This window comes from Aulonocara stuartgranti (assembly GCF_965226115.1).
Source record: "Aulonocara stuartgranti genome assembly, chromosome: 12".
NCBI classification, from domain to species: Eukaryota; Metazoa; Chordata; class Actinopteri; order Cichliformes; family Cichlidae; genus Aulonocara; species Aulonocara stuartgranti.
In genome coordinates this window covers 28,751,506-28,774,696 of record NC_138948.1, presented here as the reverse complement: position 1 = coordinate 28,774,696, position 23,191 = coordinate 28,751,506, and the positions used below count along the sequence as shown (strand labels likewise).

Here is a 23,191-nt window from a genome sequence, read left to right as displayed (position 1 = left end):
CCCCAGTCCGCCGCCTCTCACCAGGGGCAACTCCAGACTGAGACAGAGTCCAGCCCCTCTCCAGGAGACTGGTTCCAGAGCCCAAGCCATGCGTAGAGGTGAGCCCGACTATATCTAGCCGGTACCTCTCAACCTCACGCACTAACTCAGACTCCTTCCCCACCAGAGAGGTGACATTCCATGTCCCAATTGCCAGTCTTGGCAGCCGGGGGTCAGTCCGCCAGGGCCTCCGCTCCTGACCGCCACCCGGCACACAATGCACCCGACCCCTATGGCGCCTCGTGCGGGTGGTGGGCCTGCGGGACGATGGGCCCATGTCTCCTCTTCGGGCTCTGGCCCGGCCACCAGACGCTCGCCCTCGGGCACCCTCCCCGGGCCTGGCTCCAGGGCGGGGCCCCGGTAACCCTATCCCGGGCAGGGTAAACTGTTCCCTCGATGTCCTTTTCATAAGGGTCTTATGAATCGCTCTTTGTCTGGTCCCTCACCCAGGGCCAATTTGCCATGGGAGACCCTACCAGGGGGCAAAAGCCCCCAGACAACATAGCCCCTGTTATTATGTTCATAATAATGAACATACTTCATTATTATGAACTAATAATGGCATAACACAAAAATTGGCTTTTGTATTACACCAGGTGTTATAGCATTAGCAGGGGACTTTTTCTGAGAAATCCAAGATAGTCAGCGTTATAAGCATTTGGCCAGTTGACATGGAATGTCCCTGAGGGCTAAGTAAAGAAGATTGCAAGAGTTCTTCTACACCTTCCAGTTATCTAAAGAACTCGATCCTTAATCTAAGGATGTCCATCAACCTACTCATCCAAGATTATGACATCATAATGATTACATCATAATCTTGTCAGTGCTGTGTCTTAACCCTCTGTCATCACACCATGGCCCTTTATTTAGAGAAAACAGGCATAAAAATAGATCAAAAATCTGACTACCTTTAGTTAAAGTTAAGACTGAGGATGATTCAGAGGATTAAGAAAAAATGAAGTAAAGGCCATGGAAGATTTTACTAAGGGTGAAAAATTAAATGAAATATATAACAATATATCGTACCTTAGTGAGCTCCTGGGCATTTGCAAGATTATCAACAGCAATGGCCAAGAACACATTGAGGAGGGTGTCTGGTTATTTATGTTCTCAGGAAAACACCAAAGGATTGATAAACACAGAATCAGTATTTACAGGTCCAGCTAATCTTCAAATCAATAATAAAAACTTTGGCAGGGCTATAAAGCTGCCTGGTGTCAACAAAGAGAATCTATCTTGATATATGAGGCAGGATACAATTTCCAAAGAGAGTAAGTACGATGAAATAAATGGAAGAGAACATTCCCCCATGCACACCCCCCTGGGATTCAATCCCATGGTACATGACTGCGTTCCAGTCCTCTCCAGTTAGGATCTGCAGGGGAGACAGAGACTGCTTTAGGGGTCCAGTTCAGTGGTAGTATGAAAAAATATAACATGACTTAATTGATCTTTACCTGGAAGACGGTGAGAATGGCTGCTGGGAATGTGTCAAAATTGGTTGTCGGTGTTTCGTCTTCAAAATTAAACCTGCAGGGAGATGAATAGTCTCTGACTGTGATTAGTCTACAAAGCCTCAGCACTATACCTCTCACTCATCCTCCACCTCCTGCTGTATTGAGCAACTTATTGTCCTCTCAATTACACTCCTGTAAATTATTCCAAATATATATGTTTATCATTAAATTTGAGTCATCTGAGGCTGTGGGACCTCGTGGTTGATCACTGACTATTTTTCCTTCTCAAATTTAAGAGGCTTGTAGTGGTGTCTGTCAACTGGGACTTAATTACTTCAAACCCATTGTAGGCAAAAGATAATCATGCAGGGTTCTTGGCTAGCATTGCGTTAGCATGCTGTTTGTTCAGAGGCTTGCAAAGAGCCAAAGTTCTGTTAGCAGTATAACGTGTTTTGTTTTTTTTAATTAATCATTGTTTCCACTTTGCTGTCAGTTATCCTTTTGTGCAACCAAAATATATGTAATATTCACATCTCCATTTCTCAATCCTTGTATCTCTATATTGCTTCACCATTGTCCTCCACCTGCACACCAACCTAAATCAGTTGATTGTAGTGGTAGCGGTATGAAAAGGGGGGTGGAACAAGACGCTTGGACACTGATAGCACGTCGCGCTCACAGAAACGCAAAGCAGGAGATGAAGCATAGCTGAATATGTTTCCAAACCAACTTCATTCTGAGCCAAAGACTAGAAAATATGCCTCTGCCTTTCTAATATTGATGGGTCGGTCGCGAACGAAATGGCTCTTAGAGCCGGATCTTTGAAGTGAACGATGTGAACCGGCTCCTTATTGGGAGCCGTGGATTTTTTTGTTTGCTTGTTTTTTTCTTTCTCCTGCCCTCTCTTTCACTTTTTTTTGCTTCACACTGCAAGTCACCCTTGTGTTTGCGCTGAGCAGAGACGGCAAACAGAGCCTTGCGTTTGCGCCCCTCCCCCCTCTGCACAGCACTGAGCTGAGGGGGCTGGGCGGTAGTTACACTCGCAACAGCAGTAGCACACAACAAGAGCAGGAGGGAGAGGGAAAGAAAGAGAGCCGGGAGCAACAAGAGACAACACCGTCACATTGGAAAAGTACAGTAAAGAAAATGAGTGACACAAAGAAAAGAAGCAAAGTCTGGAACCAGACGTCAATCTTATTGACAAAAAAAAGGCAGAGTGTCTACAAGAAAAGGATATCATATAGAGCCAGCTCCACAAACAACATGCACAGGCACCTAAGAACTGTCCACCCATCAGTGCAATGGGAAGATAAAACGCAGTCAGTTGAGTGTGATATTAATATTTCTAAATGCCAACCTTTCCCTTAATTAAAGATCTGGGCGTTCTTTTTTTCCCCATATTTTAATTTATATTTTATTGTTTTGTGGTTTGCAGTGTTTTGTGTTGTTTCACTTTGAATTTGTTTAAAAGGAAAAAGCTGAAAATTTAAGTAGTTAAAAGTTGAAATGTATGAAATGTAAATAGCTGGTTTCTGTATTTTATAATTTATTTATTACATTTTATGTGGCGTGAATAAATAAAAGTATATTTACAGAGACAAAACACGTACAAACTCCAAAACACAACGGAAATGCTCCAGGATGCTAGGGGCCGTGTTGAGATTTTGTTACCTAGTGGCTACACAAGCCAGGAAGTACCAACAATCGGATTGAGTGTGTGGTAGTAACAGGTAAATGAAGTTTTTTTTAAATAATTTGAATATATATATATATATATATATATATATATGAGTGTTTGTGTATTAATACAAAAACAATAGACGTATGAATTCGATTGTGTAATTTAAGTGATCTAGGTAGCTCTGTTTTGGAAGTTTAGTTAACGCTAGAAATGTGTTTTGGAGTTTGTACGTGCTTTGGAATTTCTAAGTGCTTTGAAGTTTGTACGTGTTTCGTCTCTAGGGACCCCCATAAATATTTATATATAAGCATACATAAAGAAAACCACGTTTTTTTACATTACTAATTCCTTTTGTGCATAATTTTATATTGTTGTTGATAATTAATTAATTAAAGCAACAAAACAACCTGAAGAGGCGGTTGGGAGCCAAAAGAGCTGGCTCTTTTTAGTGAGCCGAGCCGAAAGAGCCGGTTCTCTAAAAAGAGCTGGAAATCCCATCACTACTTTCTAAATGGAGGGACAGTAACTGCGTGTGTATATGTAAGCATGTAAAACCTGAAGACAGTAAGATTAACAGTAACAGTATTTTGTCTCTATCTCCCATTCTGCAATTCATCTCATGTAAACGTGGCGCACAGCGTGACGTGAAAAAAGGCACATACCTTTGACGTTGCGTGATGAACTCTGTATTCCTCACCCACACGTAAACGGAAAAAAATGAGTTTTAAAAAATCTCAGTTTTTGGTGATAGGAAACGCCGTTTACGTGTGGACGAAACAGCTGCGTTTTCAAAAATATCCGTGTTGGTGTGGAAGTAGCCTAAAAGAGTTAGTAGTTTATTTTATTACTACCTGTCATTTGTTGCAGATTACTTGTATTTGTTGAATTGTTTACTAAATGTTTGAGGTGTGAAAGAAACCGCAATGGAGCAAAATATGGGTGTGTGTGTGGTTGGAGGATGTGTTTGTGCATGTGTGCATGTACGTGCAACAAGGGGGGGGTCGCGAACATTATTCTTGTAAAACAACCCCCTTTGTTTTACAGGAAAAATGTTCGCAAACTTTTTTTGCTAGGCCCCCCTGCCTAGCAAAAAAAGTTTGGGAACCACTGGTCTAATTACTGGATTTAGTACAGTAATGTGCTCCATCATTGCCTTACCGAAATGCTGCTCCAGCTAATTTTTCCTGCTTAGTAAATCCTGCCAAGAGTCTTGTCATTAGCTGCATCACAATAAATAAATAATAAATCAGCAGAAAAAATCTACTCACTGGCCACCAAAGAGCTGCATACCCAGCAGAGCAAAGACCACGATGAAGAGGAAGAGCAGAAACAGCAGGCTAATAATGGACTTCATGGAGTTGAGTAGGGATACCACAAGGTTCCTTAATGAGTTCCAGTACCTACACAAAGACACACCAGTATGAATCCATTGTGTAATCCGGTTTTACAGAACACAGACAAACATTTCCATTTACTCACTTGGTGACTTTGAAGATCCGGAGCAGCCTCAGTGCTCGCAGGACACTGATTCCAAATGAAGCCCCAGGCTTCATGGCTGCCCAGACCACCTCAAAAATACTGCCAATGATCACCTGTGAACACAGTTTGATAAATCAAAACCGTCTGAATTTCTTTCTTCAATAATTTGCTACATTTCTTTTCTATAGAACTAGTTCTGAATCATGCTAGTTTCCCTATAAATGTTCTCAAAATGCACAACAAATTGACGAAACAGTCAACTGAAGTGGGCAACTCACCCCGAAGTCAAAACAGTTGAAAGAGGAGTGAAAGTAGTTCTGGGGCCCAAGACCATACATTTTCATGGACATCTCCACCAGGAACAGGCCCAAAAATACAAACTCCGCAAGGTCTGTCCAGAAGAAATAGATATAGCTGATTCTATAGCAGCTATGCCAACAGTGAATAAGACACAGAAAGAGACTATTTGTGTATTACAAAACGCTGTTTGAGTCATGTGTGTTTACACGTGTTGCTGCAGCACAGAACTACAGGAATTAGAGTACTAGTAAAAAAAAAAAAAAAAAAAAAGCAGATACAGGCAACGGCAATTTTGTATGCAAGAAAGATGATCTCACCAGGATCATAATAAAGCTGGTACTATAATTCTAATGGAATGCTTCAAGTGAATGGAAGGATGATGAGCAACATGATCTTTAAAGCCTCAAACCTCCACCAGCATCCAAATATGGCACCAACAATCTTAGTTGCAGCTATTTTTGGACATTAACATTATAAGTCAACTACACAAATGTAAGAAAAAAGTCAAAATATAGTTGTACATTTGAAAATTTAATAAATATTTCTTCATTTTTTTATGCACTTCATTTGGAGTGCTTAATGTTAGGGTGAATTAAATTATTTTCATCCCTTTTCCTTTTACATAAAACAAGATGACATAGCCTAAAACATAATGTAACAGAATGGCACATTTTGAGAAGAAACAGCAGAGTGACCTAGTGTTGTTAGTTATGCAGCAATCTTGAAATTTGCTCATGCTTTTTGCCCTCTATACAGGGAGTGCAGAATTATTAGGCAAGTTGTATTTTTGAGGAATAATTTTATTACTGAACAACAACCATGTTCTCAATGAACCCAAAAAACTCAATATCAAAGCTGAATGTTTTTGGAAGTAGTTTTTAGTTTGTTTTTAGTTTTAGCTATTTTAGGGGGATATCAGTGTGTGCAGGTGACTATTACTGTGCATAATTATTAGGCAACTTAACAAAAAACAAATATATACCCATTTCAATTATTTATTTTTACCAGTGAAACCAATATAACATCTCCACATTCACAAATATACATTTCTGACATTCAAAAACAAAACAAAAACAAATCAGCGACCAATATAGCCACCTTTCTTTGCAAGGACACTCAAAAGCCTGCCATCCATGGATTCTGTCAGTGTTTTGATCTGTTCACCATCAACATTGCGTGCAGCAGCAACCACAGCCTCCCAGACACTGTTCAGAGAGGTGTACTGTTTTCCCTCCTTGTAAATCTCACATTTGATGATGGACCACAGGTTCTCAATGGGGTCCAGATCAGGTGAACAAGGTGGCCATGTCATTAGTTTTTCTTCTTTTATACCCTTTCTTGCCAGCCACGCTGTGGAGTACTTGGACGCGTGTGATGGAGCATTGTCCTGCATGAAAATCATGTTTTTCTTGAAGGATGCAGACTTCTTCCTGTACCACTGCTTGAAGAAGGTGTCTTCCAGAAACTGGCAGTAGAACTGGGAGTTGAGCTTGACTCCATCCTCAAGCCGAAAAGGCCCCACAAGCTCATCTTTGATGATACCAGCCCAAACCAGTACTCCACCTCCACCTTGCTGGCGTCTGAGTCGGACTGGAGCTCTCTGCCCTTTACCAATCCAGCCACGGGCCCATCCATCTGGCCCATCAAGACTCACTCTCATTTCATCAGTCCATAAAACCTTAGAAAAATCAGTCTTGAGATATTTCTTGGCCCAGTCTTGACGTTTCAGCTTGTGTGTCTTGTTCAGTGGTGGTCGTCTTTCAGCCTTTCTTACCTTGGCCATGTCTCTGAGTATTGCACACCTTGTGCTTTTGGGCACTCCAGTGATGTTGCAGCTCTGAAATATGGCCAAACTGGTGGCAAGTGGCATCTTGGCAGCTGCACGCTTGAGCACGCTTGACTTTTCTCAGTTCATGGGCAGTTATTTTGCGCCTTGGTTTTTCCACACGCTTCTTGCGACCCTGTTGACTATTTTGAATGAAACGCTTGATTGTTCGATGATCATGCTTCAGAAGCTTTGCAATTTTGAGACTGCTGTATCCCTCTGCAAGATATCTCACTATTTTTGACTTTTCTGAGCCTGTCAAGTCCTTCTTTTGACCCATTTTGCCAAAGGAAAGGACGTTGCCTAATAATTATGCACACCTGATATAGGGTGTTGATGTCATTAGACCGTACCCCTTCTCATTGCAGAGATGCACATCACCTAATATGCTTAATTGGTAGTAGGCTTTCGAGCCTATACACCTCGGAGTAAGACAACATGCATGAAGAGGATGATGTGGACAAAATACTAATTTGCCTAATAATTCTGCACTCCCTGTACACTTTAATACTCTGATTCCACAGAACAGGGGCCTGAAAACTGAAGACTCTGCCTCTACTTCTCCCTTTAAATATCCTAGGAACTACAAGTAAGCCCGCACACTGAGAGCAAAGTGCTCAGTTGAGGTGATACTGTACTATAAGGTCTTTAAGACCTGCTGGCGCCTGATTATACAGTACCTTCTATGTGAGGAGAAGAATTTTAAATTGTATTCTGGATTTAACAGAGAACCAATGAAGAGAAGCCAATAGAGGAGAAATATGCTCTCTCTTTCTAGTCCCTGTCAGCACTCTTGTTACTGAAGGCTTCGCAGGGAGTTTTTAGGACATCCTGGTAGTAACAAATCACAGTAGTCCGCTCTAGAAGTAAGAAATTCATGAACTGGGTTTTCAGCATCACTCTGAGACAGGATGTTTCTAATTTTAGAAATATTGAAGAAGAAAGCAGTCCTACATAATTGTTTATTACAGTATGTACATTGAAGGACATATCTTGGTCAAAAAACTACTCCAGGATTCTAGAGGCCAAGGCAAAGCCACCCAGAGTAGGGAATCTGGTTAGATACCATATTTCTTCACTTAATTCCCTGGACTCCCATTATTCTTACTAAATGTCCAATTAGTGCAAAATCAAGTTAAAACAAATCCTTTTTATGCTATCAAAGACATACTGGTTCTTGTCAATCATGATCATTAATGGCAATTTAATAGATGTTTACTGTGTCAAGTTAAAAGACATTGTTCAACCTTTAGCACCACTTATTACAGACTTGTGAGTGTGTGCACATATTGAGCCTATATGTATATGTTTCATATTCTGTGGATTTTAAAAAAAATTAAACCAAATTCCAGCTTGTGCACCCAATTCTTGCTTTTTAAAGTCATTAAATGTGTATGTTGTACAACAATTCCATCCAGGCGAAAGAACTAAGAGTTAAAAGAAATCACTGAAGGCTCAAAATTACCATGACATTCATTCCCATAACGAATGAATGTAAACATCTGACCACAACTGTAATATTGATTTGTTATAACATTACTGGTAAGACGGAACCAACAGGTGTAAGCTATCTACTTTAGGTGGTAAAGAGTGGCATGAGTATTTATGTTTTCATTTTGAATGGCACACTTGCAGTTACTTTCATGTAAATACTGCTTCAACTGTTGATAATGGTCCTCTTCGTGGTTTAACTGGCTAAAAAGCGCTCCATCTCAACAATGAGTAGAGAATCACTTGAAATCCATTTTGACAACTATCATGTTTCAAGCTGTATCATGGCCAAAATAAAATAATAAAGCCATCCATGCACTGATATGAGAATTTTTTATATCAAGTAATGGCTAAAATACATTTAATATTAAGCAACTAGTAACTATAGTTAAAATTGATTTTGAAAACGTACAGGTCCATGAAAACATACAGGATTACAAGAAAATTATTTAAAATGTATAGAACTGTTGAATACTTACATAGTGCATAGGTAAGCCACTCAGGCTGGTCATAGTGTACTATAGCTACACACAGTGTATTTAGGCCAACCAGACATAACACTGTCCAGTAGAAGCTCTGGGATTTAACCAGACGCCGGATGGTGAAGCGAATCCTCTTCTCTTTCCTCCTGAAGTAAGATGAACTCTCATTCTTGCTCTTCACACTTGCCCGAGCATATGGCGACCCTGGGGGGGCAGTTGGAGCAAAAGATACAAAATTGCAATAAAGTTACCAAGTCTAAAAATGAGGTGCTCCTTCCAAATCAAGATATGTTTGATTATAATCAGCTAGAGCCATGGATCTTAAAGTAGATTAAGACTGATCATTCTTACTGACAGATTACAGAATTGGCTTAGTATTCCTGGCACTTCTCATTATATTTATCCTCATCTTTACTTTATTTGGCCCAGACAGCTAAGGAGGTCTGCTTTTACACTTAGCCCAAGGTTAACAACATCAAATCAGCTGTTAGGAAGCATTGTATTATTTTTGACCAGTGTTTGTTTTGAATAGCACCTCTCAAAGATCATCCAGTCTTATTTCTTTAATTTAAGAAACATCCCAAAAATCAAACTGAAACCCAATAATATGTAACTTTTAGTACGCACTAGTGGTGGGTTTAAAAAATCGATTTCCCAATTCAAATTGATTTTAGTTTGAGCAATGTGATATCGATTGATTAAATCCTAAATTGATTTTTAAACACAAATGTATTTTGGCAGAAACACCAGAATCTCAGGTTAAAGCTTACAAAACTAATTCTAGTTTTTACCCTCAAACAACTAAAACAGCAAATGAGAGCAGGTAAACGGATTCTACAAAAAGACGCAAACACAAAGAGCATATCCCAGTTTACCGGGCATGCCGTCAAGTGCTGAACGCCATCTCACAGTACATCTCACAGATTCTGGAGTGGAGCTGCAGGTTTTGTCCCTCTCCAACCAAATTTAACTGAACAAGTAGCAAAAGAAGATCAAAACTACGCTTTACATTTGATAAACATTGTCATGAATTCCCTCTTACTTTTGCTTTTACATCCCCCACCGCTCTCACTCTCAGTGTACTCAGAGGCCAATTTACCATCAAAAAATTGTATTTTCTGCATTATTCACTTACTTATTGTGCTTCCAGGCTTATTACACACCAATTTACTGTTGTGCACAGTGCTTGTTTGTTCAAAAATGACCTCCAACGAGAAAGCATGATTCATGCTGTTCAATACCAAAGAAATTTAAATTTTTACAAATTATGCCAAATTGCAAAGCGCTTAGCTTTGTCTCTAATAAAACCTCTGTAACTTTCAGCAGCATCAGGTAATGTTCATATATTGATTCATGGTTTTCTTCTGTTTTTTTTTTTTTTTTTAATTCTTTCTTGTTCCTATTTAGCCTCTACTATATTAAACTTTCAGTAACTTAAATTAAGCCCAAATGTCAAGTGGGACTGGACAAAAAAGGAAAGGAGAAAAATGGTTCCATTAGAATTTCATTACTGGCACAGGAAGACTAGTGGGATAATCATTTCCTGTTCTATTTTAAACCCGACCTGTCATGATCCTGGGCCATGTTGGCCCAGCATTCTTAGTTTTCATGTATTTTTGTATTTTGTTCTTTATTTAGGCCATGGCTCCTGTGTTGCTCTGTTAAGTTGTTCCTTATTTGATTTCCCCTTGTGACTTTTATGTGCATGTCTCCCTCAGTTCAGTGTCGCGACTGTCTCCTCCCCGAACATGTGTGCCTTTTTGTGTTCCCTCGGTCCTCAGTTAGCATTCCCAGTTTAGTTCTGTTTCTTTGTGAAGCCTGCAATAAAGCAGTGATTTTGAGTTCAGCTTTTTGTCTCCGTGAGTTTTGCGTTTGGGTGCTCATCTGCCTCCACACAGCCAGTTTATGACACGACCTCTGACTCATACTGTATCACCTAAGTGACTACATTATCCAGTTTTATGTTTGTCTCTACTTAGCTGTTATTGACACTGTATACTGTACAACAAGCCTTATCAAATTTATTTTAAAACTTTGCAATATTTCTTTTAAATTTAAGCCAAACTCAAGATGGAACTATAACTCAAAAGTTAAAATCTGTGTTTTTCAAGAAAATATGTTGACCTCAAATCAAAATGAAGAATAAGGTAAAGTTAAAGTATTTTGTGGCGATTATGCATTTAGTCATTTAAAAATGTTGTTGCTAAAACCGCCAGTATTCTTCATTATTCTAAAGCCATTTTTCATTAACATGCTACTTTTATGAAAAGCCCAATAGCCTGCCAGGCCTAAATTGACTCCTATTTGGTCTGATTTAGGAGTTTTTGATATAAATTATTGTCAATTAATTAAAAAAATTAAGGGTAATGTTTCAAATCATGTATATATCAGGATAGAGTTTGGTGCTCTCCTACTTTAGTGTATAGTCTTCTGAATTTGACTGTCATGGGCCTGTCTGGGGGCCCATGTGTTTTAGGTTTACCCTGGGCTGGCGATCCTTGCGGGTCACCCTGCCCAATGGTCTAGTTAAGCATATTCTGTTGTCGTGTGTAGTATTTTGTTGTTCTATCTCCTTTTTTCCATCTCCCTGTAATGTGCATAAAAGTTGATGCTCACGCCCCCGGAAATATTGGGCGCCGGGTGATCCTTTGACCCAGAAGTGTTCTCGTGCTGGAGGCAGCCACACCTGCTGCTCGTCAGCCGCCGCCAGCTGCTGCTGATTACCGGCATCAGGAGCGTCTTATTTAACAGTGTGGCTGAGGTCCAGTTGACACTCGATCCTTCAGTTTACCTCGTCAGTACAGCCATGGACTTGCTTTTGAAAAACCTTGCTTTGAAGACGGATTGCCTAGCTGACTTATTGTGTTTATCTTTACTAGGAAACAGGAGCAGAGTCACAGATTGGATATGAGTTTGGATATATGCCATTCCAATGTTCACGGACGCGAGCACTGTGTGGGGATTTTGAAGATCACCACCTTGGGGTGTATATACAAGTCCAGTTCCAGGACTTGTATATGTTTTCCCTATTGTTTTTCACTGTAGATACAGTAAATTCACTGTTTTCTCTCTGAAGAGACCTGTGTTTGGGTCCGCTTCTTAACACCTTTATGTATGTTTTCCGCCCCGGACCAAACACAGTCTTTAAGCAGTCAAAGTGCATAATCTACATGTGCAAATTAAGCTAAAACAGCAGCACCAGATACTGCAGTGACTTGAGTTAAAGCATTTAAGACCTGTAATAGATTTAAGACCCGATTTAAGACCCGGGCAGCACGGTTAGCCCTGTTGCCTCACAGCAAGAAGGTCCTGAGTTCAATTCCACCATCAGGCCGGGGTCTTTCTGTGTGGAGTTTGCATGTTCTCCCCATGTTTGCGTTATCCCCGGGTACTCCGGCTTCCTCCCACAGTCCAAAGACATGCACTTTGTGGGAATAGGTTAATTGAAAAATCTAAATTGCCCATAGGTGCGAATGGTTGTCTGTCCCTGTGTATCCCTGTGACTGGCGACCTGTCCAGGGTGTACCCCACCTCTCGCCCTATGACAGCTGGGATAGACTCCAGACCCTGCAACCCTAAAAACGGATAAGCGGAAGTGAATGGATGGATGGATGGATGGAGATTTAAGAGCCTTTAAAGACACAGAAAGCCCTGATAAACAGTATAATCTTTTTCATCCTCTACTTATGATTTTCTTATTTCACTTTCTGTTTTTCTGCAATCAGCTTAACAGAATTAAAATAACACCATCTACCGAATGATGTTTGTCAATAGCAAATCTTAACTCCTTTTCAAGTATCCATTACATAGTATTGATTTAAGACAGTAAGCAAGCTTGACTGATGCTTGATTTTGCAGGTCTTGACAATGATTTTCAGTACTGATTGGGTTTATAGATAAAACTATCAGCAACAATATTAAAATTAATTTTGGGTTGATACCCTTTTTATTACCAAAGCATCTCTGACTTATTAAGGAAAGGGTCTATTGTTATCTCCTTTAGTGTCTGATATATTAATCTTGTGGGTTCAGTGGGTCTCGAAATTAGGCTTGTTGTGGTGCATCCCTGAGATCATCTGGGAAGTGTGGAGGCCAACTAAGTAAGGCACTGACTCTTTTTTGTTCCCTCAGAACATTCCTATGCAGTTTGTGCTGTGTGATGGGGAGTATTGTCCTGCTGCTGGAAGGCACTGCTGCCTACAGCAAAAGGGTTTCCTGAACATGACAGCAAAACTGTCTGAAACGATTACAGACTGTTCAGTTCAATTCGATTCTATTTTATTCACAAAGCTGTAGTGTCATTTCAAAACAACAGCTGTGTGAATTAACTTTATATTGAAAGATAAAGAGATAAATATGAAGGTATCATATTTGTAAACTTAAATTGATTTTTGCTATTCTTTGATTTGGCTTTTGATAGTATAAGAAAAGTATCAGTCTCTATGGGAATGAGATATTGGAGGAGTGGGGAGGAGCAAAACTTCAGAGATGCATGTAAAATGTAAACTCAAACTTTGGACAGTCACATTTTGGGGTGTTTGATAAATTCGTCTAGAATTCTAGAAGTGAGAGCTGCTCCATGTAAAGTGTGATGGACACAATTTCTCCCAAAAAAGTCCAGTGTTTCCAAGGATATTTCCCAATTATCTATGAAGCCCACTTCATTTTTGGACACCAGCCAGAGAGCAAGCAGTTTAAGGACACCATGTGGCTAAACATGTCCCTGCTGGTACAATTATGGAGGGGACCAAGTCCTACAAAGTCCAACATTTCAAAGCAACAGCCATATAAAGACCCAAGGTCTTCCAGCACGATATTGCAGTTTAACAAATAATCCAAATTAATCACATAACCTGTCAGTGGTTTTAATGTTACAATTAACAGATGTAAATGTTTGCAGTGGGGACAATTGATATGCTGTGTGTTTAACATACAGAACCATCACAAATCTAAGGCACTGTCCTCACCAACAGATGAGATGTCAGTAAAGTGGTCCTCCCCTTCCTCTGCATTGATGAGATCATTCTTACTCTTCCTGGTCCGTTTTAGCACTGCAAATACATCAAGGAAACACAAAAATAAAAAAGGAATATGAACTAAGTCAGAAAGCAGCTCATATACTTTAATATTATATTATTAATAATATATTAATAGTCTTCTGGTTTTGTTTTGTTTTGGGGGGTTTCCTCACTCTGCCACATGCCACGCAATATTCAGTTTTTCAGCTATTGTGCCTTGACAGAACTCAATAATCCAAAGGAGGAAATCAAAGTTGATTCTGTTTGTCTGGAGACGGCATTTTCAATGGGAAAAGTGTTTCATCCAGCACAAGCCATAATAATATTAAATGCAAAAGGGTTTGCACAAAAAATAATTTCTATATAGTCCTTATATATAGTCCTGTAATGGGCCTACTTCCTCCCTATCCAGTATATTGCACTGATCACTAAACAAATGGCAACTTGCCTGTAGGTGTAAATAGGCACCATAAGTGTTGCTCTTCTGTGCTGTGCCATCTGCTTAGCCAATTTTTTTTTTTTTTTGTTTCTCCATGGTATAATTCACACCAATTCTCTTGGCAGTTGTGTATACCAGTGGAGCTAATCCTTGGGGTGGACCAATTTTGGCATAGAGGGTTGAAAGCCCAAAGAATACTCTATTTTGAAAAAAATGTGTCTGACCTGCTCCAATACTCCTCACAAATAAAAACTTACCAATAGTGTTTACTTTAGGAGCAATGGTCCTTCTGTCCTAGATTGCCTGGATCATTCTTTATGCATGTTCCCGACTTTGACAAATGCCCAGCTGGGATAACCACATTTAGTTATGAATGATGTTTATCAATAGCAAATCTTAACTCTTTTTCTGATGCTTGACTTTTCAGGCATTGACAATGATTTTCAGTACTGATTGGATTTATATATAAAACTATCAGCAACAATATTAAAATTTACAATTTTTGAAAGTCTGAAAAAGATTAGGTTCAAGGACTGGACTGAGTGAAAGAAGCCAATGTCCAAAGAAAAAAAGTATAAAGGAGCTTTAGCAAGGAGAACTATTCCTCTAGACCACAAGAGCGTCTTTTGAAGCAGTATATAAAGAACTGAGGTGTGGCTCAAGACTTTTTCACAGTACTATAACTGAACTAATGAATATGGAGAAAATAGAGAACTACAGAGCCATTAGTTCATTTACAGTACTTTTACTGTTAAGTTAGCCAGGTGAAATTGGGAAGCTGATGGTGGATCCATGTTTCTCTCTGTCTGTCCCTTGCATGTGAAATAAAACTTAGTTCCAAGAGCAGACATATTTGGTTGGTGTTGAGGGTGTTCCTGTTGTGAAGCGCACCCTTCACAATCCTGTAATGTCTTAGAGACTATGTGCACTGCATCAGCAACTGGAAGGCAAAGTGAAAAGAGACATAACATCCTAAGAGGCAATTGTTTCATATGCCTCCATAATGGTGTCTCCCACATTCTCCATTCCTGTGTTCAGGAATGTGGTGTTTTGGAGCCCTCTGGGTTGAGGACCAAATCCAGAACCTTGGAGAATTTTGGGGTGACAGAACTGACAGTATACCTTTAACAGTTCTTAAACAGTTATGCCTTTTTAAGTATCTTAGGAAAACCATACAGACTAGGTGTAGTTTCCCCTGTGTTATAGGGTCTGGTGAATAGCATTGTCTTTTTCTGCTTCAGACTGTCTATATGACAATAAACATTATCTAGATCTTAGGAGAACAAAACAACCTCTGGGTAAGTGGATGGCTTAACACAGAAGATGTACGTCACCAGACCAGGAATCTACCATGTATCTGCACCTTCAGGCAGGCTGCCATATTTCCAATTGCAAGGGTGTCCATACCCAGGACAGAGAGGAACACTGGTTTGACCATGAGTGATTTACCGTATTATTCGGACCATAAGGCACACCAGATTATAAGGCACGGGTCTGTTTTCATACATAAAGTGCACTGGATTATAAGGCGCATTAAGCGAAACAAAACAGTCAGATAGGTCAAACTTTACTGAACTCATTCTTCTTTCTTCCTCCTCTTCCGTACCATTGATTCATTAATATTGACTTCTCTGGCAGCTGCTCCATTCCTGTGTTGTTGCAGTATATTAATGACTAACCACGTATTGTGGATGGATTACCTCAGTTGTTCTCCTGATTCCTGACTGAAGTTTGGGCCGTTTATAGCATCCTGCCATGCCATTGCATTTGTTCCTAACCATCAGGAACCCTCAACTTTTATTGAGTGGAAAAAAGTTTGAATTCCTCCAGCTTCACTGTGTTTATATTATACTAACATAAACACAGTGAATGCTAAGCTGTGTTGTCTGTGAAGGTTCTCAGTCATCCAGGTCATTGTAGTCTAAGGAGCTTAGAAAGAAAAGTGTCTGGACTTCTTTAAGTTGCTTGAAGATGTTTCACCTCTCATCCGAGAAGAACTGAAGAAGCCTCTCGGATGAGAGGTGAAATGTCTTCATTGAGAAAATTAAAGGATTTTAAGTGTGCCTTATAGTGTGGAAGATATGGTAAGTGAAAAGGAAAACAACCATAACTAAACCAAGGAGGCAGCCTTACCATACATATAAAACTTAAGAGGAAAAAAAACAGAGGCCTCCAGTTTGGTTTATGCAATATTTATCATAAAAGACATAAGAATTTAGGTTGTACAAATATTTTCCATTCTGCTGACATAACACCCAAATTTGCTCTACTGCTGTTGGCGTTCTGTAAAATAACACAGTTCAAGTTTGCTATTGAGAATTTCTTAAAAAGGAAGAGTAAAAAACAGGACGGTATTCAAATGACAGAAAAGTGAGTCACAGCTGCATGAAGGGCACTCATATTACAATGCTAACTTCAGTGAGCCTCCTTCTCTCTCCTGCATTTTGATCTCATTGGCCTTCCACCTTTATAACCATAATAAAGGTTAATTGTAATCCTGGGTGAGTTGCAGATGAGAGCTAGTCTGGTCTATGAGCACACATGTAAACATACACAGGCACATGTATGCACAGCCACATAGCCACACACAAAGCTATAATAAACGTAAATAGTTTTTTTTTTAAACCTAAAAAATATGGGACCTGTAAGTCTTATAATGTGCATCCAAAGATTTTTAGATTTCAGCTCACTTTTTATATTTAACTTCTTAATGATGGTTGCATGTTGTTCTAAATGTAAATGTTTTCAATGTTGAAAACTGATTCTGAAGATACCAATCCTCACCAGAGTTGTTGTGTTTTCGTTTGTACCATGCTCCATCCAAAGATTTCTCTTCTGCGTTCTTGTCTTCCTCAGCCAGCATCACTTCTTCTGCAACACAAATTATGATAAACAATTATGTCATAATAGTGCTAACATCAAGTAAAGCAAAGCTGTTATTGAAATCCAACGGTAAAAATCAGTATATAACTATATATATAAATATATATATAAATAATATATATATAAATAACTAAATTTACACCTGCAGTGTAAAGATATGATTGTGTTTCTGACCCGCTTTGCAGATCCACTCCAGGTACCCAGTTAACTCTCTCTCTATTTGCTGTTGTCGGCGAAGCTTCAAGAATTCTTGCCTCTTCTCCACACGCTCTCTCTCCTTCGCAAATTCCCTGAAAAAAACACAAATACACACACATGCACACACACACACACAAAGAAAAGTTATTAAAACTGACAAGTCAACATAGACCCTGGAGCATTCAGCTGTTGATGGGTACACAGACGGCGGTCTTCCAGCAGGTAAGGCAAAGTCCCTGTCTAACCCTCACACTAAACTGAAAAATGGTCTTATACTGAGACAACCAAATACTATCTGTCACAACGGTAAAACACACTGTTCTTTCTTTTACTAATTGAAATGAGATTATCTCAAGTCACAGTCTGATGATGTTTGACTTGGCCAGTTTTAGAAAATATTTGCAATTTAAAACCAGTGACTTCATCTTCTCCTCATGGGCCAAGACAGAAAAAAGATAAGCTAAAAATAACATGCACATTGGACATACTCGTGCTTTCAGATAGAATGGGTTCCATTAAATACCCTGCACTGTGAACAATATATTTGTTTGTATTTGTGATAGTATAGCTGATGATAGTAGCATACCACAATGATGGGGTTTTAAAAAACCCACTTTAAATTTTACACGGAACTGAAGTTTCCAGCCAGTCCTTAAATACTGAAATACTGCTGGTGACTGATGATAGCAAGAAATTATTGCCAAATTCTTTGACCACAAGCAGCTGGAAAACCTCTTACACAGTAAATGTTAGTTTTCTGTTGTCCTGTTTCAAGATAAAAGATTTATTTGCAACAATGGCAGTGGATTATTTGAGTTTGTTGGACTAAGGTCTTATTGGATTCTAGGGAGACTGGAGGTCAAGTAAATACCTTTGTGGTGTTCCTGAAGCACCTGAGTAGTTTTTGAGGTATGGCATTTTGTTCTTTCTTGCAGACTCCTGCTGTGAGGAGTACCAGTGGGGAGTGGGTACATTTGGTTTGCAGCAATGTTTTTAGTGGGTGCTAAAGGTCAAACTAATGACAAGAAACAGGGTACAGGGCTCTGGGCCACTGTGCTACCTGTCAAGTAGGGTGGCTGTCAATTCATTATTTGTACAGTCAGCATACTCACATTAAAAGAAAAGAGAAGCATATGAAGGAGAAAGAAGGAAAAGGAGAGAATTCTTAATGTCATGGAAAAAAGCAAAAAGACACTGATGATAGCATGACTCGAAACTGTTTCACTCACATCTGGAACTAAAAACTGCTGTCTGTGAACTGTAAAATGCATTTATGACAGTGTGTAAATCTAAGTAGCTCTAGAGCAAGTGGATTTTATTTATCTTAACAAAATAACTGATAAGAAAACATCAATAAAGATTATCATCACTGGTAGACCTACACCTTCTCATCGAGACACACAGGAGGCAGCAAAGAGGTAACGTAGGGAAATTTTCAATCAAAAGTGTTCAGGCAGGCATCCAATCTTTATGTAGTGTGCATGTCCTCTCTAGCCCATAGCATCCCCAACCACAAGGTGCACTAGAGAGGTTGCATAAAACTGCCTTGACTCTGAGAGAGACTGGGATGAAGGTCTGCCTTTCCTGGTGTGTGCTGATTGCAAGGCGAAGCAGGAATATCACGATTTTAGTGTGTAGTATTTAGTGTTTGCACATAATGTGCGAAGGCCCCTCAAAGTGTTGAAAGAGCAATTATTGGCTGTCAACGCACCTCCTCAGACTAACGTCCTTAATTTCGTCAGAGTTCAGAGAACTGTTGCACCATGTCTGTTTTTTTAATTCACTCTACAGTTTAGTGTTTTCTTTTCTTTCCTGGAAGAGTGGAGTTGTAGTAGGTAGGTAGTTGTAATTAGCTGTTTGTAAAATTGTAAAATAAATGTATTTAACACACAGTTGTTCTTTGGAGACTCAGCTTATGTATGTGTAACCCAGTGTTAAAAACGGGATTAAAAGCATAAATATTGATATACTTTTGATTAAAATACTCATTTCACAATGGGAATAAATATTGATAAAAAGCAATTAAATATAATAAATACTGATACAAAGCATGTAAACAAAACATAAGTTTAATTAATATGTGGATAAATGGTGTGGAGGCAGGACTTTTAGAGCGTTCTTGTCAGACACCCTTGGCTCCTACGAATCTAGAATCTGTCTGATCTGGCCCATATTTCCCTTCTGTTCTGGTATTGTTGTTAAAGGTAACTATACTGCCTATACTACATACAAAGAAGGCAAGAAGTAGTGCTAACAGGCCTTACATGCCCACTACCAGTATTTCACCACCAGTGCTACATATGGCTTGTGCTGTTGCCCTCATGTCCCCTCCCCTTAAGCCCTTGCAGATATGGGTCCAAAAAGCTTAAATGTGAAGAAAAGTGCTCCCATCCACCACTGCTTTGTTTTCCACAGTGGCAGAACAACTAAATTAAATCCAAGCTGAAACTAAATCTGCCTGCATAAAAACAAACTGCTAGCTGACTTTGTCACTATCTTTAAATTTGTCCTGTAAGCTTTGCGCCAGACTGACAGCAGCCAAACGCCTTTCTTTCCCTTATATACTTGCCACATGCAGTGGTGCATCTAAAAGGTCACTCACGGTGTATTCCACTAAATGTATTTTTAAAAGTAAAAGTTAAACATCTTGTTTTTCAGATATATAATTAATGTTAATTATGTAAGTCTACTAGTAAATGATGATATAGATTTAAACTGCCTAGTTATACACTGACCAAGATGTGTGATGTAAGTCTGTAAAGGTTCTCATTCATCCAGGTCATTGTAGTCTAAGGAGCTTGGAAAGAAAAGCATCTGGACTTCTTTAGGTTGCTTGAACTTAAAGAAGTCCAGACGCTTTTCTTTCTAAGCTCCTTAGACAATGTGTGATGTAAGAAACTTTTAATCACCTATTTACCACATTAATATGAAAATTTTAATCATAGGCAGTGGAACTCGTGTTATGTCCTTTTGAATATAACAGGCAAATTGAATAAGTGCAGGTTTAACCAACAATTTCAAATTGGTAAAGTAGTCTAACTATAGTTAGACTTCAATTCAATTCAATTTTATTTATACAGCGCCAAATCACAACAAGAGTTACCTCAATGCACTTTATATTGTAAGGTAGACCATACAATAATACACACAGAAAAAATCCCATATGCTCATATGATCCCCTATGAGCAATCACTTTGGTGACAGTGGGGAGGAGAAATTCCCTTTTAACAGGAAGAAAACTCCAGCAAAACCATACTCGGGGAGGTGCAGGGCCATCTGCCATGACTGGTTGGAGAGAGAGAAGGAATACGGATACAAAACATGCTGTGGAAGACAGCCAGAGATTAATAACCAAGTGTGATTCAATGCAGATAGGTCTATTAAGTGAGAAAGGTGACTGAAGAAGAAATACTCAATGCATCATTGCGGTCTTGTCGAGTACTGACAGGGACTAGAAAGAGAGTGTATTTCTCCTATATTGGCTTCCCTTCATTGGTTCCCTGTTAAATCCAGAATTTAATTCAAAATCATGCTCCTCACATACAAGAGAAAACCGCAGAGTCCAAAATTGCTTTGGCAAATATTAATTCAATATTAATTTTAGTGACCTCCAATTGTAAACGGGTGTCATAACTGCCAATGTGATTAATTTTATTGAATTTACATTTAGCCTTAGCCAGCAGTTTCCCTCAATGTCGCCTGCTCTGGCCCCTGGAAGACAACTGACTATGGTTACTGGTGTCTCTTGCTTCTCATGTCTCAGAACAGAATCACTAATTACCAGAGTTTGATCCTCGGCGGCTGTGTTGCCGAGTGGGGGAAAGCAGTTAGACACATGAACAGCTTTGTCGTGGACCAGGGGCTTCTGTTTAAGACTATACTTCGTCCTTACCATCACCCAACCACCCTTTTCTCTGGCTGCATGGCACAGTCTGCCAGGGGACAGCTAGTGGGCCTATGTTACCTTCTGCTGTAACTATAAATTAGGCAGTGAATACACAGAGAGTGTGCTTGGAAGCATGTGGAGATTACACTACAAAATAAAACGTTATTAATAAGTTTTGTATTAAATTGCTACGCAGATTAAGCTACACAAAAACACCACTGTGTGTTTATACAATTCTCTGCATTTAATTATTAGTTATTATTAATCTCTGGCTGAGTTCCACAGCATGTCTTTGTCATGTCTTCATAGACTCATCCCCAACTTGTTGCAGCAGATGGCTGCCCCTTCCTGAGCCTGGTTCTGCTGGAGGTTTCTTCCTGCTAAAGAGACTTTTTCCTCATAGTGCTCTACTAATGATTGTTGGGGTTTTCTCTTTATTATTGTAGACACTTTCATTATAAAGCGCACTGAGGTGAGGCAACTGTTGTTGTGTGCTATATAAATAACATTTAATTGAAGAATTTTATTCAATTAAGTTCTCTTGCTACATTAATTTAAATTAATTAATTTTTATTTTAATTAAAATAATAGTAACTTTTAAACTGTTCTCATTTATATTGTTATATACTTAACATCGTTTTTTAAGTCACCAAATGCCACTGGTATGCAAATATAAGGTACATATTCAAGGATAAGTCTTTAACAGCAAGTGTAAAAAAAACTTTACCAACATTCTTGACATTTTTAAGTTTAGTCAAAGAATGCTGCAATTGTTCATTTAGTTTTTTGTCTTTGAATATTGTATATTAATCAACAATCACAACTTAAAATTTATTGTTATATTTTGATGGAATAGTATAAATATTTCAAAATAAATTATTTTCTACATACTAGTTTTTCTTCACTGTTTTTGAGCAATCCTCTGACTTTCAGGTAGGACAGAATGAGACTCATAAGTGCCTACCAATGATGCCAAATGACAATATAACAATTAAGTGCATCAGCATGAGGAAAAATGTCATGATTTATGATGTAGTTTTAATCAAATCATGTAAACATAAAATAATTCAAATTCTTGGATGACAAAAATGGGAATGTCTGTCCTGCAGATGGCCAAAACTGCTTTTAAATTAAAACACATTTATATGTTACATGTTGCAAAAAAACATATTATTGTGAATCATGTATTACCAGGTATGCTTTTAATAGGCATTATAAGGCACTTGTTATTACAGGATTTACACATATAAACATGTTTGATTCAACCAAATTAAGCAACCAATGCCAGATATATGTCATCTATCTTTGTTACATTCACTAGGCTAACTGCTGGCATGCTGGCTATTATTATATGTAACAACATATTTAGCAATTACATTACTGATGACCAGAGATGGGCAGTAACGCGTTACTGTAATCCGATTACTTTTTTCAAGTAACAAGTAAAGTAGGGGATTACTATTGCAAAAACGGTAATTAGATTACCATTACTTTCCTATAGGAATGCTGCGTTACTGCGTTACTAAAACCGTGGGCCTTTCTCAATATGCGTACTTATGCATACTTGCGTTCTCGTGTACTCGTGATACGGCATCAGTCGGAGACCAAGTACTGTTGAAATTCGAAGTACGCATCAAGTCGAGAACGCGAAAAAGTCCCGGATGTGTTCTCGCTCCGCCCGTTTTATCGAGCATGCATCGGTGTTGACTTGTGGGGATTTGGTACAGCTTAATATCCCAGAATGCATTTTGTCCAAAACTCAAACGCGGCAATGGCGGACGAGCGGGGCTAAAAACTTTTAAATATTACTCCTTCTGGGTCACAAAATTATTAGTTATTTTCAAGCGAGAATGTAGCTGTGTAAACTTCAAATATCTGCTCGATTTATCGAGATATCATATATTTCGAAACGCGCTCCGACGTTTTCGCAGACGTCTGTGACCCGCCAGCTCCACAGCAGACAGCGAGGTGGAGGATTATTACAGCTGGACTCCCGGCACATCGTTTTCAACC

General features: G+C 39.0%; 1 protein-coding gene and 1 long non-coding RNA gene across 2 annotated transcripts in view; one reads left to right on the top strand and one right to left on the bottom strand.

Annotated features, from left to right (window-relative positions):
* The window catches only part of LOC309719252 (voltage-dependent N-type calcium channel subunit alpha-1B-like), a 327,817-nt gene that overhangs the window by 195,247 nt on the left and 109,379 nt on the right, over positions 1-23,191 (bottom strand). The window contains exons 9-18 of the mRNA XM_082555244.1: positions 17,269-17,384; positions 16,996-17,082; positions 13,713-13,805; positions 8,752-8,958; positions 4,935-5,047; positions 4,657-4,769; positions 4,446-4,577; positions 1,497-1,569; positions 1,297-1,414; positions 1,066-1,133 (exon numbers count right to left, since the gene is read on the bottom strand). Of these exons, the coding sequence (XP_082411370.1) occupies positions 1,066-1,133; positions 1,297-1,414; positions 1,497-1,569; positions 4,446-4,577; positions 4,657-4,769; positions 4,935-5,047; positions 8,752-8,958; positions 13,713-13,805; positions 16,996-17,082; positions 17,269-17,384 (1,120 nt within the window). The remainder of the gene's footprint in view (positions 1-1,065; positions 1,134-1,296; positions 1,415-1,496; positions 1,570-4,445; positions 4,578-4,656; positions 4,770-4,934; positions 5,048-8,751; positions 8,959-13,712; positions 13,806-16,995; positions 17,083-17,268; positions 17,385-23,191) is intronic.
* Positions 3,195-23,191, top strand: part of LOC309719255 — a 74,803-nt gene continuing 54,806 nt past the window's right edge. Inside the window, exon 1 of the long non-coding RNA XR_014280177.1 lies at positions 3,195-3,226. This is a non-coding gene — a long non-coding RNA (uncharacterized lncRNA). The remainder of the gene's footprint in view (positions 3,227-23,191) is intronic.